This window comes from Meriones unguiculatus, chromosome 9 (assembly GCF_030254825.1).
Source record: "Meriones unguiculatus strain TT.TT164.6M chromosome 9, Bangor_MerUng_6.1, whole genome shotgun sequence".
NCBI lineage: Eukaryota > Metazoa > Chordata > Mammalia > Rodentia > Muridae > Meriones > Meriones unguiculatus.
The window spans coordinates 608,636-624,389 of NC_083357.1; the positions used below are offsets into that span (position 1 = coordinate 608,636).

Consider the following 15,754-nt stretch of genomic DNA (forward strand, 5'->3'; position numbering starts at 1 on the left):
GTGAAGACCATCTTTCCCCAAGACTGAAGTGTATGACAGTAAAATGTGAGTTAATTTTACTCACCCCAACAGTTCTTACTTAAAATGGTAGTGGGTGGGTGAAGAATGGAGTGTAGAATAGCACTTTGTGTTCAATCGTGTTTGTTGTTGTTTGCTTTTCTGATAAGGCCTACTCCTCTAGGACAGGCTATAGTCCACCAGGATGCTGCAATCCTCACTCCGAATGACTAACTTTTCACTGGATCCTCCTCACCCAAGGCCAGCCATTAGCTATGCTTCTAATTCTCCGTCATCTTCCTGCGCCATGGTGTAAGTTATCTGGCATTTATTCCTTTGCAAGTCTACCAATTCAAAGAGGATCTGTTTCATTTTGTTATTAGAAAGCACCTCTCAGTGACAACAGGCTGGGCACATTAAAATAACCCTTACCCTTCCACATTGGCTACTGTTCCTGGAAAAGATGAATTCACGTACCTTCTCCATCCCACACAAGTTCCTACTACATCCCCCTATAACCTACATGTTGCATGGGCATACAGAATTTACATACAGAATTTATACACACTGCCCATCTCACCTTAACACCCCTGTTTTGCAATCATCACCATTTAAGACATTTATTCCCCAAGCAAACAATGATGGATTTTAAGAAAAGCCTCAAGAAATAATAACCATCACTGATAGCTATTACTTTATTGCATGCCAAAACTGTTCTACTCCTAAGGAGGTAAAGTGCACGACTATCCCCACTTCACTTATATGATGACTAAGGCACAAGGACACTAAGAAACTTAGCACAAGACGAGAAAACATTCGTGTTGCCAAGCTATTATTCAAACATACGTGCTCTTACTTTAGGGAAGGTAGCAGGATGTCACACTATTAAACAGACTTGGTAAAAAAAAAAATCTCCCAAAGTGATTCTGACAAACAACTTAATCAAAGATCTCTGACTAAACACTACAATTAGAATATTTTAAATTAGCTAGGCATGGTGGTGCGTGCTTTTAATCCCAGTACTCAGGGAGGCAGAGGCAGGCAGATTGCTGTGAGTTCCAGGCCAGCCTGGACTACAAAGCAAGTCCAGGATAGCCAAGGCTACACAGAAAAACCCTGTCTTGGGGAGGGGGGGGAATTCTCACATTCATCCTTTGAGTTTGCAGAGTATTTAAAGGATAACTTTTTCTTTTTTTAAGTCTCACTGTTAGGTTTTAAGCCTGGGACAAATGGCTGAGGACAAATGGCTATTTAACATACTAAAGTGGACCTGGCCTCTAGGTTCTCCCTCAGTCCCTAACTGTTTTAGGCTATGACTGGCATAGCCCTGCCCCAACCCTAAACTTCTCCAGCCCAGGGGCTGGGCTGTTTCCCCCATATAATCCAACCATTTTGGTTACTGGTATTTTTTGGTGCCTTTGGGGCTCCTGGCAACTCCACTTAGTTCCCCTCTCCCCACATGGCCTACCTCAGGGTCATGTCCACTCTGGACTCTCCTTGACATCCCTGCCTCTGGCTATGCTCCCCCATGTATCCACAGTAAGCTTTCTCCTCCACCACACCTAGGAGCAGGCACGGCCTTTGGTTTCCTTTTTACTTTTTTTTTTTTCATTCATCTGGTGCCAAAACAGGGGATCAGTTATATTCCTTTCCTTTTCTTTTTATTTATTTTTTTTCAATTACTTACTATGTAGCCCTGGCTTTGAGCTTGCTATGTAGAGCAGGCTGACCAAAAGCTCAGGTATATGCAGGCCTCTGCCTCCCAAATGCAGGAATAGGTGTATGCCGACACATCTGGCTGAAGGATGTTTTTACTGACCTTCTACTAACTGCCTGAGATATTTAGTCAAAATACTCTAAGAAACAGTTGGGCTGGAGAGACGGCTCAGCAGTTAAGAACACTGACTGCTCTTTCAGAGGATCTGGGTTCAATTCCCAGCACCCACATGGCAGTCTACAACTAATTGTAATTCCAGTTCCAGGGGATCTGATTCCCTCAACATGCATATATGCAGGCAAAACATCAATGCACATAAAATAAAAATAAACAAATTATAAAAACAAGAAAAGCAATATTACCGTGTATGGGTGGTACATGCCTTTAATCCCAGCACTCAGGAGGCAGAGGCAGTCAGATCTCTTAAGTCTGAGTTCAGCCTGGTCTAGAGTGAGTTCCAGGACAGCCAGGGCTACAGAGAAACGTGTCTTGAAAAAAAAAAAAAAAAAAAAAAAAAAAAAAAAACAAAGAAAAAAAGGTGAAGAATCTAAGTTAAGTGAGAATAAATAAGGGTAGTCTACAAAATATACAACTCTGGCAAGTTCTTAAGTGCTGCAAAATAAAAATAAAAAAGCAAGCATTTTTCTAACCAGAATGCTAAATTTATGAGTACTCTCTATGGCAGTAGAGTACATTCTGAAGCATAAAATTTACTGCTTGTAAAACATCTTTATACTTAACTTCGTAACATCATTAGTATTAATAATACAAGGTAGTCCAAAAAGGTTCACTGTATTTCTAATATGGTAGAAAATAAATGCGACTAGTTGGTTTAACCTCACAAAAGGCATTTTTAATCTGTTACAAAACACTATTTCTCTGGTTCAGCTTGAGAAAGCTTGTATGAACCACTGACAGCCTGATGTAATAATGCTATTGTCATCAGGGAAGTTCTAACTCTGCCTGTGTTTGCTGACGTAGTCCTTCTAGTCTAGCATAAGGCTATATAGATTACCCCCTTCCTACAGATGAGGGATACAGCCCAATGTCAGTCAGGATCCTGGCACAGGCGGCTTCCGGAGCAACAGAATTTATCACCACACTCACCACAGTGTCTAAAAACACACTGTTTTGAAACTGATACAGCCAATCACTTGCCTTTTTCAAGTTATTTTTAATTTTAAGCCTTATAAAATTTTTAAGTCAGAATCCAAAAATTACATTAAGGAACATTACACCAAAGGCAGTTGTCCAAAAGAAAACTACCATCAATCATCCAGCACTTTGCTGGTGTTTTACTCCTTACTCTGGGTATGAGCAAGGTAACAGAAACATCATTATACTGATAATTTAAAATACCAGATATATTTTTTTACTCCAACATAATATAAGACACAGAGCTAGGGAGGAATCATACCTTTAGAGCAGATGTCCTCGCTGGTGTTTTGCATGGGTAATCTAGAAACTTAAGTCATCCAGGGCTGATCTCTTGTACCCAAACGGGGAACCAATCTCAATCCTGAATCCTGAGCAGGGTATGGCTCTCACATCTGTAAACCCAATACTCAAAGAGCTAAGGCAGAAGGGTTTCCATGCATTCAAAGCCAACCTGATCTATGTAGCTGAGTTGAGTATCAGATCAATCTGCATTAGAGTGAAATACTGATGTAAAATATTCTCGGTCAAGGAGGTTGGAGAGATGGCTCAGGGTTTAAGAGCAATGGCTACTCTTCCAGAGGACCAGGGTTTGATCTCAGTACCCACATGGTAGCTCTTACAGAGGACCCAAGTGCTGTTCCCAGCACCCATCCCAGGTGCTCACAGTGACCTGTAAATCCAAGCCAGAGGACCAGATATCCTCTTCAGACCTCTGTATTTATACATGCACATACTCACACAGATATGTATAGCTATATTTAATTTTTTTTAAAAAGGAAAGCTTTAAAAAATAAGTAAAAGCTGGGCATGGTGAGGGCATGCCTTTACTCCCAGAGCTCAGGGAGGCAGAGGCACTAGATTGCTGTGAGTTTGAGGCTGAGGTTACACAGAGAAACCCTGCCTCGAAAAAAAAAAAACGAGAGAGAAAGGGAAAGAAAGAGAGAGGGAAAGAAAGAAAGAAGGAAGGAAGGAAGGAAGGAAGGAAGGAAAGAAGGAAGGAAGGAAGGAGAGAAAGGAAGGAAGGAAGGAAGAAAGAGAGAGAGAGAAAGAAAGAAAATAGAATGGGCTGAGGAGACAGCTCCATCAGTAAAATGCTCTCAAGGAGAGCACTCACTTAAAAATCTAGTGTGGTGGTGTGTGCTTGTCATCCTGGCACCAGGGAGGTGGGTCAGGAGGATCTCTGGGCCAGGAAAGTAGTCAGCGTCATTCACAGATATGCACAACAACAAATAAGCACTTGAAAAGCACACTAATGCTACTACTCCTTCCAGACACATTACCCAAAGCGAAGTCACTTAGTTATCAGAACAGAGAACGTGAAAACAGATATAAAAACAAACCCTGACACTACTGAGTGCTGCGGCATATTGGGACCAATCAGAACTCTCATACAATGCAAAATGACTGGACAAGCTTGGTCATAACTTTAGGCTAGTGTTTTAGGCCCAGCAACCTACTTTTCAGTAGTTATCAGACAGAAATGGAAAACTATGTGCACGCACGTTTATGGCAACATTATTCACAATCTCCAAAAATAAAAAACAACTCAAATATCTTCAATTCCTGACAAAACTAGAGCACACATCCAAACTGGGTGGTAGCACACACCTTTAATCTCAGCACTCTGCAGCTGCTCTCGGAGTTTGAGGCCAGCATGTCTACAAAGCTCCAGGACAGCCAGGCCCACTCAAGAAAGCCTGTCTTGACAAGACACATGCAGCCCCTCCCGCCGAGACACACACACACACAAAACCCACTATAACACACATCCATTCCACAGACTATCACTCCACAACAGAACTAGCAACATGTTCAAACTGACCAAAGAGCCAAACTGTATCAAGAAACCAAATTCAGAGAGATTCATCCCTTACAAAGGCTCCCGAGGAAAGGCAAACCAGCAATGGTTTAAAGACCCAGGCTGAGAAACTAGGCTGACTATGGAGGAATACAAAGAAACCTGGAGCCTATTTCTAAATGATGGTAACGTGGCTGTAAATCTAAAAACAAACAGCACTATTTTTGCTTTATGTAAATCGTACCTGAAAAAGCTTGCATGTGTTAATAAAAATAGTAGGGCTGGAAATACAACTTATTTGATAGCATGACTGCCTAAACTGGGCATAGCAATGCACACCTGTAGTCCCACATCTGGAAGATAGGATGGAGGATTGAATGTCCAAGGTCATCCTCACGGGACACCATCCATACAAACAAAAGCAGAAGTAGTATGAACAAGTGCTGCTGTAGATGCAGTGACTACAGACTAACATGGTACCGTGTGTGTGTGTGTGTGTGTGTGTGTGTGGCAGGGGTTAAGGTTCTCTGTAGAGCTCGGGTCGTCCAGAACTTGCTTTGTAGACCAGGCTGGCCAATAACTCAGAGATCCCCCCGCCTCAGTCTCCTGACTGCTGAGATTAAAGGTGTGGGCCATCACACCCATCTAGTACAGTAATTTTGATAACAAACTTCAGTGTTTCAGAATGAATTACAATATATAGGAATTTACTGACAAATCCAAGTGCAAAATGTCATATTTTAGAATAAAAGGATGATGCAGGTAAGAGCAGTGCTTCCTCTTCCAGCAGACCAGGATTTAATTACCAGCCCCCACATGGTGGCTCACAACTGTCCCTAACTTTGGTTCTAGGAGATTTAAGGTACAGACACAGTGCACATACGTACATAAAGCCAAAGCACTCACATGCATAACATAATAACAAATCTTTTAAAAATATTATAAAAGGTTTATTTAAAAATATGTTGCAGAATATTTCCTTCACACCAGGCATTAACACTCTTATTTGGATAACAATAAATAAAAAGCCTGCAACATGGGGGAGGGGTTAGAGATGGCTCAGTGCTTAAGAGCACTATCTGCTCTTCCATAGGACCTGGGTTCAAATCCTATTGACCACAGTCAGCTCACAACTGTCTGTAACTCCAGTTCCAGCGAATCTGACTCCCTCTCATAAACACAAATGAAGGCAAAACAGCAATGCACATAAAATATATATAATATATATATTATATATATATAGTTAGGGGTTTGTTCTTGTGCTATCTATTCTAATGTTAATCACTCCCCCCCCCCCCCCCGAGGCCTCCTTGCTCCAAGCAGACACTCAGTACCCCAAATGAAGTTGTGAAGTTTGCATCTGTTTAACCAATAAAAATTTGCCTGTCTGTTTAACCAATAAAATCCACCTGGGCAAGGTGGATGGGGAGGTGTGGCCATGCTTCGAGGGCTTTTGGGGACAGAAAGGATCTTGGGAAGAAGTGACAGAGGAAGAGGAGAAAGAAGGAAGCTATGATAGGTTAGCGTAGAAAAGCAACCATGTGGGCGAAGAGAAAGGACTCCAAGAATGGCATGGAAAGGAGTGATCAAGATAAAGAATAAGCAATTTCTAAGATTATGGATGGGAGATAGTCCAATTAGGAATGATGATTAAATAATTAAAGCAGATGGAATGGAATGGAATGGGGGCTGGGAGATATGGGATAGTGTGAATGGGATTACCAACCCAGCCCAAGGCGATATAAGGCAATTACAAAATCTAACAGGTGTCTGTGTCTTTATTTGATTATGACAGTGGGTTAAACAATACTGCTGATAATCACAGGGCTATAAATGTTATTAGACCCACACCATATCTATCCATCTATCCATCTATCCATCCATCCATCCATCCATCTATCTATCTATCTATCTCCAGTAACTGCATCTGTGAGGCCAGGCTTTGAGGCTCAGCATCAAAAACAAACAAGAAATCTGAGCACATTAGCGCTTTTCTCAAAGTACTTTCTTAAGTTTCTAAATAGACTCATGTTTTCATGTGCCAAGAAATAACCTTACTTCACTCCTTTATTATAAATGAATATAAAGCACTGCTCTCATAAAACAGATTAAGCAGGGAATTAATTTACCCCTGGCTATAAATTTTTCAAATCTCTGAAATGCCAGCATCCACTTACTGTCAACTGCATTTCTGAAATCTCAGGAAAACAGTGGTTAAACAGCTCTTTGTTACATTACAGAGGCAGGTGTGTGTTTCGAAGTGAGGGAAAAGTGGAATGCTAGCTATTTTTCTTGTTGTCTTGGGGGTGGGATCACCCGGTGAGCCCAAACTGAACTCCTTTTGAGGTGTACAATTCTCCCCTCACAAACATGAAACAGAGCTCTACACTGTACTGTAGATACCCTTCCTCACCACCCGTGTATATCCAGAGACTTTTAATGCTGACAGTGTGGACTGTCCCTGTAGAGTGCTAATAGTTGACATGAAGCACCACAATGTGTAGACAGCTCAATTAAGTCTCAACAAAACCCATGATATTTGTCTTTTCAATTCTTTATTGCGCCTATTCTTGAGCATGGGCACCTGTGTGTGCTTAGTATGTGTGTGTTGTATGCTTGCGTGTGGGGGTCAGAGGACGGCTTGCAAGAGTCATTTCTCTCCTTCTACCGTGTGAGTTCCAGGACAGAACTCAAATCCTCAGGCTTGGCAACAGGTCTATACGTCCTGAGGTGAGTCACTGGCTCAAACTCACAGCGTAAACAACTCTGGTCTTGGATACAGGCATGCACCACAATGCCTGGCTTAAGAACTTTTGTTTAAATCAAGGCACACTCAGAAGGTTGCGTTGGTTGTTCAAGGACCACACAAATCAGGAAGTGGCAGGATCAGAAGCTGAAATCAGATCTGCTGGCAAACAGCACATTCTTTTTTTACTGATCTGTGTATCCATTAGCGCCTACAGCAATCTGAGGACAGCTGACATTGGGGCAACCTACAGCCAACAATGTCTAAGAACATTACTAATACAGCTGGGTGTGCTGTGCACAGCCTCAGTCACTACACCTGGGAAGGCAAGGCAAGAAGGTCATTTCAGCCCAGCAATTCCAGGCCACCTTGAGCAAAATAAAGAGAACCCATCACAAAAAGAGTATTAAAATAAAAACATTCCCAACTGTCTAAGGAATCTAAGAGTTAAGATGAACTTAAAGATATAGTCTGTGAAGGACAACTTACAAAAACATTAAGTATCACACTGGTAACTCTGCTTTAGAAGTCTGGAAACACACTGCTATTTTACATGTATCTTAATTACATACTCTTTCAACTCTACACTTAGCTACCTTGTCGACTGAAGGAAAGAGGCCAGTGTGGCTATAGCCAACAATACTGGGACAACTGTAAAATGTGAACATATTTGAATATGTATTTATAGCAGATGACAGTGTTAAATCAGTATTAAAGTTCCTGGATTTGATAAAAATGTATTCCAATTGTTAAAGAGAAATGTCTTCATTTTTAGGCCTCGTCTGTGTTTGAGTATTTAAGTGAAAAAGGTTATGATGGCAACAACTCGCTCAACCAGCCCTAAAAGCTGAGTGTTTTCCAGCAATGAAATCAAATGACAACGTGACCCAGCTGAAGATTAAACAGTTCTCACTGGACCACTCAACTTAGTTTGAAATTTTAAAGATGAGTTGAAGATTCAAGTTGAAACTTAAAAGTATTTTGTTTCAAATGACAAAAAGACATTTATAACAAGGTGTTTTGTAAATAACTGAATAATAAAAACAAATTGTAGCCTGTGCCCCTATAAATGTTAACTCTTGCTAGAATCTAACAGACTTTTGTTTTGTAGAAAATTGGGACATAAAACAAGGCAGAGGGAAAAAGCAGCAGCACTCTGGAAGGCAAAGGCAAGAGGAATTCCTAAGCAGACCAGGCTGGTCTATCTAGAGAAAGCCTTTTTTTTTTTTTTTTTAAGAGAACAAATACCACATAATACACCCGTACACCCAAACAATAGCTCATGCTTACTGGGATTTATAAAAAGTATAGAAAATTTATATTGTCCTTTAGTCTTAAGAAACTTTAAAAATATATAAATATACATATTATATAAATAATATATATGCGTATGTGCATATATATGTATGTGTGTGTGCATATATGTATTTTTAAATGTCTGGTTGGGGTGTGTGCATACCACATTACATGTGTGAAGATCAAAGAACAACTTGTAGGTGCTCTCTCCTTGTACCAACTGAGTCCCAGAACTGAACTCTGGTTGTGGCTGTCAGGCTTTGTAGCAGGTGCCTTTCCCTACCATGAGCCTTCTCTCTTGCCCAAAGAATGTGTAAGTTTTTAAGAAACATAAAATTCAATACTGAATTCCTACAGATCAGTCACAGTGCAGAAACACTGAGGAAACTTGCTATCAGATTGCTAGGATTCAATTCACTTTAGGAGCTGCCCAGCTGTTCCTCTACCAACCCAAAGACTTAAAAACATGCCTTACAACCCTAACACACTTCAGCTGGAGTCAGTGATGAGGCATCATGCAGACATTTAATTTCCACAAATTCACTTGTAAGCCTTCAATGGGGGAATAGGATTCTCCCAGCATGGACACCATTCTACAAAACAAGTCTTCCTTCCCCAGGGAGCCATATGCAGGAGGATGGAAGGAGCGGCCTCTCTCTCTGCGTACATCTGTCAACCTCTGATCTTAGTGTTTAGATACTTTGCATAATAAGGCCCCAAATGTGCACCAACTCCTTCACCTGCTACTCAACTAAAAGTTATTTTCAGAGTTCCTAGAGTTAAAACTAGCTATTTGTACTTCTGGGAGGTGCAATAAATGTACACTTAAAAACCCCTTTGAGTAATTTGTAAGTAACTTTTCCAGTAGTTTAGATCATACATGCTAATTTCACAACTTAACTGGATCCCCAGCCTCACCTCCCTTTTTGAGATCAGGTCTTACTATGTACATTTGGCTGGCCTGGAACTCATTCTATAGACCAGGCTGGCTTCAAACTCACAGACCCACTTGCCTTTGCCTCCAACGGGCTGGGATTAAGGGCATGCACTAGCAGGCCAGTAATTTTCAGATTTTTTTTAAGTCCACCCCATTCACAAAGACGTAACAACTTTCATTTTGGATCTGTATTACCTGGTGTCATTTCACTTCAGACTGGAGCTAGAAGAATCAGTCCTGTGAGTGGATTCCTCCATCCCAGTTTACAGCGCTGGCTGCTGAGACTTCTACTCACCAAGCTCCACAATATTAAAAACTTACCACTGAAAATGAGTATTTTTAGAGAGACACAAACTGAATTGTAAAAAACAATCTATAATAGACTTTTGTAAAGTGACTCCAAAACTTAGTGAACAAAACTCAGGCAAGGATTAACTTAAGAGTACCTTAAAAAAAAGAAAAGAAAGAAAAAAGGAAAAAACAAACATAACATCAATTTAGTCCCCAGAATCCTCAGTGTTGATGGAGTACTGAGTCTCGCAGGTCTTATACTCTATAATTGCTTCCCAGTGATCTCCAGAGGACTACCCATCCAATCAAGCCTCCTTTAAAATTTTTAATTAATTTGGTTTTTCCAGACAGTGCTCTCTGTAGCCTTGTCTGTCCTGGACTCAAGGTGGACTAGGTTGGTATCGGACTCACAGCGATCCACCTGCTTGCCTCCTTGAGGGCTGGGATTAAAGGTGTGCAACTACACTCCCAGCTAGATATAACTATTTCAGATGGCATCCTCTTTTACCTTATTTTTATAATTCTTGTCCTTGATATAATTTTTTCTTTAAAACAAACAAACCTCAAAAAAAAAAAAAAAAAATCAAACAACTATCTATGCCAGACATGGCATCTACATGGATCCCAGCACTTTCAAGGTCAGCCTAGGCTATGTAGGGAGGGCCAGCCAGGGGTACAGAAGAAGATGCCGGCTTCAAAACAATCCAACATATGTGCAACACAGGGCATATCCTCATATGAAATTGTCCTTACATAACATAGTACCATTTACAACATAAAAAATGACAAGATGTAAAACCGTGCATATTAAAATTTTAGTTTTTAACTTATTTACTTATTTATTGTTTTGTTTTGAGACAGGGTCTCTCTGTGTAGCCTTAGCTATCCTAGAACTCCCTCTGTAGACCAGGCTGGCCTCAAACTCAGAGATCCGTCTGCCTCTGCCTCCTGAGTACTGGGATTAAAGGCATGCACCATCACAACTGGCCCTTAAATTTTACTTTTAATAAAAAATATTGTAGTGATATTTAAAGTCTCTATTTAAAGCAATCCATGTGGCTTTTAAAGATAGATGAAAAACAACCAGTTTTCACATACAATGAGGTATACAATAATGAAAAGAGACTGTCTAGGATCACCCTATGCAGGGTCATAATAAAGTTTCTCATCAAGCTCTAAGTCCCTAAAACCCACATCACATTCACAGCACATATTCCTTGTTTTCTTTTAAACATCTAACGCAGAATGACAAATGTATTCTATACTAAGATGTAAGAGACTTTTTAGATGTTTGAATTAAAGTACTAAATCTAAAAATTATCAGGTTTTAATAACATTCCCTGAAATGCACATGTTCTTATAAAAAGACTGAAACCAAATGCAGCGATACAGCTGCACATACTAAGAAAGCATCATTCATACTTTTGTCTTGGTCTGTTCTAGGAGGAACACTGTAGCTGTACAATAAAACCTACAGTTCAGTTGTTCCCTTTCCCGCTCACACACATTTTTGAGGACCTAATGCTGCTAAAGCACCCTCTTCCCAGAGCTTGCCCTTAATGCATGAAAGGGAGAGTCAATCTGGGATCTCTGAACTCCAGGGAATCCTGGGGTACCGTGAATGCTGTAAGGAAGGATAGCTTTGACTCAATCATAAAGCCTTTGGCAACCATGAGGCTGAAAAGGGTATCGTGTAGGCAGTGGGAGCCTGAAGATACAGGTTACGGCTGCCGGCATAGTGTCATGAACTGCTGCAGGCCACATCCACAGCCTGCCTCTGCTATACTCCCAGCACCACTGTACAATCTGAAGACAACAGCCACTGCACCATCTCGGCCCTCATCTCGGCTCTGTAGGCTGCTTTGATGTGGTTAGCCACTGCTGACAGGTAGGCATCAAGTAGACCCTTTAGCACTTTGGTGATGACATGTAGGGCTTCTGAAGGCTGCCCACTCCAACGTTAAGATAAACCGGAAAAACTACAAAATTCTTTTCTAATTTGGCTGGCCTGACTGGTGGACATTTAAAATGGCACGCTACTCTACGTACTTGTCAAAGGTTTGCTAGAAAATGCCTATTTGAACTTTAAACACAAGAGTATTGGTTCAACTGATGAAAAATGCAAAATTCCCAGATACCAAGCCATTCCTGCCTCTTGACGCTTTTTTCCTGTAATTAAACTGCATCAGCATTATCAAGATTAGTTACTCAAAAATAACCTCAATCCTGTATACAAACAGCTCATCTCCTACAATTCTATTTATAATTGTGATTTCATAACACAGTCAATCAACGTGATGTAAATATAGTAGAAATCATTATTTATTCATTAAGGCCTGTTTTTTAAGAATCCCAACTTGTCCAAGTCACTTTTGACATCCTTTATTGCATTTTTTTTTTATCACGATGTAGAGCTGGGCATGGGAAAAGCACCCCTTTACCCCAGCATTCAGAGGCAGGGCAGGCAGATCTCTGAGTTCCAGGCTAGCCAGTGCTACACAATGAGACTCCATCTCAAACACCAAAAACAAAAATTAACCAAATAAATTAAAAACTACAGTGTATTAGTGAGGTCCACTTATCACACATAAGGCAATCTGATACAGCTGACGGTTTTCCTTGTCAAATAGGAACCATACTGGATAGTTTTCATCCCCCAGTGGAGCTGGGCACAAAAGGTTAGTAAATATTTTGCCAAAAGTGATTGATTTACTTGAAGCAAATATAAATTGTAACTGACAGTTACTTGGTTAAACCAGCAAAATTGAATTCTCAAAGGGGGCTCTTTTTTGGGCTGTCCTTGGAGTCAAACAATGGACAGTGCTGAGAAGGGACCCCTGCAATGAGCTTCTCTCTGGTCCTTTAATAATTAAATCCCCTACAGGGGCATAACACAGGTTCACTTAGATGAATTCAGTCTAACTCCCAATTTGTATCAGAACTGCTATTTCACTTAGGTTTATATAGTAAACATACAGTCCCCCTGCCCACTTCATAAGAAATACATTTCTTGGGAAAGGAATATTCCTTTCTCTCCCAGGATGGCCTGACGCATGAATGCTGATTAAAACCAAATAATCCTGTCAAAAAAGACAGCCCCACACAAAACACCTTATGCTGCTGCTGCAGCAGCGAGGACTTTACTGGCCAGAACACCACTCCTCCGAAAAAGGCTCTCCCGACAACATCACCCATCTTATCTAGCCAGTCCGTCCTGCCAGGAGAAATGGTTTGACTTATCACAATGCGCAGTGAGGTCTTCTCGACTCCCGAAGGACGGCCCTTACTTACAATCGGGTCAGACTCAACCCAGTGTCTACGTGTACGCAAACACCGTCAACCTCAAATCGATTTAATGCCTGCTTTGAAAAATACCAAACAACTAAGTTCTTCTCAATGCTTGAAATAGCTAACTTCCAACTCAGAATAGGGATAGCAAGTTTGTCAAGCGGCCCCACCCCTCGCAAGAGCGGACGGGTGGAACATTTCACTGCACTCCCTCACGTAGAACAGCTACAGGAACTTCAGACCGACTGACGCCAGCTGCACACTCTCCCAATAAACACCGCCATCGACACCAGGTTCGGTGAGGGTAAGATCTGTAAAATCACGTTCGCAACTTTCAACAAGTAGTCCCGGGAATCCGCGGCCAGGCCTGTGGTGGGCTAGTATGCAAAATCAAAATAACGAACCAGAACGCAGAGGGGAGCTCGTCCCTGGGCCCTAACACTAACAAATTCGCATTTACGCGCAGCACACGCCGGTCCTAGGCTCTCCCGCTCCCACCCCTCCCCCGCCGCCTCCCCCCAGTTCTGGGAAGTCTTCTCTGGAGGCAGCAGGGGTGCCACTCACCGAGTTTTTCCACCAACTTGAGCATCACCCCTCCGATGTGCACCTCCCCGGTCACTCTCAGGGTGACGTCGCGGTTCAGGTCGGTGACATGGACGCTCAGCTCCCACGTCCCGTCCGCGTAGCAGCCATCTGGCATCCTTATCCCGTCCAGGGCCATGGCTCCTTCCTGCGAGAGCGGAGGAAATGGCTCTCCGTCAGCGTCACTCCCCCAAAGGAAGACAAACCCCACCGACTCCGCCGCGCCGGCCGCGGCTGTGCGCGCACCCCCGGGGGCGCGACCGCGGCCTCCGCCCGCCCGCCTGCCTGCCGCGCCCGCCTAGCGGACCCGGCGCCGTCTTCACCTGCCGCCGCGGAGCGCGGCCCGCCCGCGCGTCCCGGCGCCTCCCGCCCTGCGCCCCTCGCCGTGCGCCCCTCGCCGCGCGTTCCACCGTGCGCCCCCCGCCGCGCGCCCCTCGCCTCCCCGCGCGTTCCACCGTGCGCCCCTCGCCGCGCGCCCCCCGCCCTGCGCCTCCCACCCTGCGCTCCTCACCGTGCGCCTCCCGCCCGGCGCCTGCGTCGCTGCTCTGAGGGCCGCGGAGGCTCGCGCCGCCGCTAATGGAGTCCCGCCGCCGCCCCCGCCCACCCCCTTCCCCGCCCCGGCCCCCGCCCGCAGCACCGCCCGAAGCGGCCTCCGCCCCCTCCCCTCCGCGCTGCCCGGGCCGCGCTCCCGCGGGGACGGCGCGCGCTCTGGCGGGGGCCGGGGCGGCGCGCGCCTCGGGGGAGCGCCGCGGGGGGAGGCGGCGGCCGCAATCTCGGCCCTGCGGAGCGCAGTCCTTTTATGGACATGGAGGACCAGGCGCAGGGATGGAATCCAACATCCGGGCTCTCGGCTGCGGAGCTGGGGAGGGGGCGGGGGGCGGGGGCCGGGGCCGAGGCGGCGCCTGCCGCGGGGTCCGGGCGAGTGCGGGGAAGCCGGGGCTCGGCCGCGGAGGCCCCGCGCCCACAGCTGGGAGAGGAGTTGGGATTGGGACGTAGAAACTCTAGGACGTCTGCCTTGAACATCCCACAAAAGCATGGGAGAGGCCAGAGGCGAGGAGCCGCCAAAGCTGCCCAGCAGGCACGCACCGACCCGCCGCTCCTGCCGGACCCCCGAGCCGCCCAGATACGGGAGCGCGGCCCCTCCACTCCTGCCGGAAAGGGTCCCCTCGGGGCAGAGCTGTACCGGAGACCGCTTCTCCGACTTTTCATCCGCAGCTCCGAGGACTCAGTGGTTTGGATGCACGCACATTCTCTTCCTTACCCTCCGACACACTCCGAAGAGACTTAAGTAGCTTTAAACCGGTGCTCAGAAAGAGAGGAGCTTTACCTGTTGAAGACTAGGGATGGAGAACGGCCTCCGAAGGCCCACTTCCACGTTCCCCACTGAAGGGAACTGTTCAGAATCAGCAAGCCAGGGAAATTGCCTCTTCTAGCAGTCCATGGCTCAAAACTACTTAGGTCAGGAAGACTGAGACAAGACACTAAAAGATCCTGGGTTTAAGTTTGCTGGACTTCTTGAACTGCCTCAGGGAATCTACGGGGCAGACAACCTTTGTTCATCAACTCAACCACAAAAGAAAGGGCTCAGCCTCCAGAAGGGGGTGGACACCCTTATAGGAGAGAAAGCAGGAAAATTTAGTCAAATGCCAGAGGTTTGGGAGTGGAAACTAAAAAGGGAAACCACTCTCCTGACAGTAGCTAGTCATCATGGAGAAACTGATGCCTCTTGGGCTCGCCACTCTCAAGTTATTTCTGCTCTTAGACGTTGCAAGCGGTTCACTGAGAAGCAGTGTTCTTCAGGGTGGAAACAGTGTTGGTGAAATTATGGTGCTGGAAAAAATATGGGATAGTATTTTTAATAATGTAGAGAACTAGTTGCATGGGTTAAAAAAAAATCAATCTGTACAAGCCAGGCGTAGTGGCTGACACCTTTCGTCCCAGCAG

General features: G+C 44.3%; 1 protein-coding gene across 4 annotated transcripts in view; it reads right to left on the reverse strand.

The window, feature by feature from the left end:
* Fermt2 (FERM domain containing kindlin 2) overlaps positions 1 to 14,464 on the reverse strand; it is a 75,441-nt gene extending 60,977 nt beyond the window's left edge. For all 4 annotated transcript variants that reach the window (XM_021643338.2, XM_021643337.2, XM_021643336.2 and 1 more), the window contains exons 1-2: positions 14,322 to 14,464; positions 13,793 to 13,958 (exon numbers count right to left, since the gene is read on the reverse strand). In XM_021643338.2, coding sequence (XP_021499013.1) covers positions 13,793 to 13,949 — 157 coding nt within the window. In that variant the 5' untranslated portion in view covers positions 13,950 to 13,958; positions 14,322 to 14,464. The remainder of the gene's footprint in view (positions 1 to 13,792; positions 13,959 to 14,321) is intronic.
* Between the last annotated feature and the right edge of the window lie 1,290 nt (positions 14,465 to 15,754).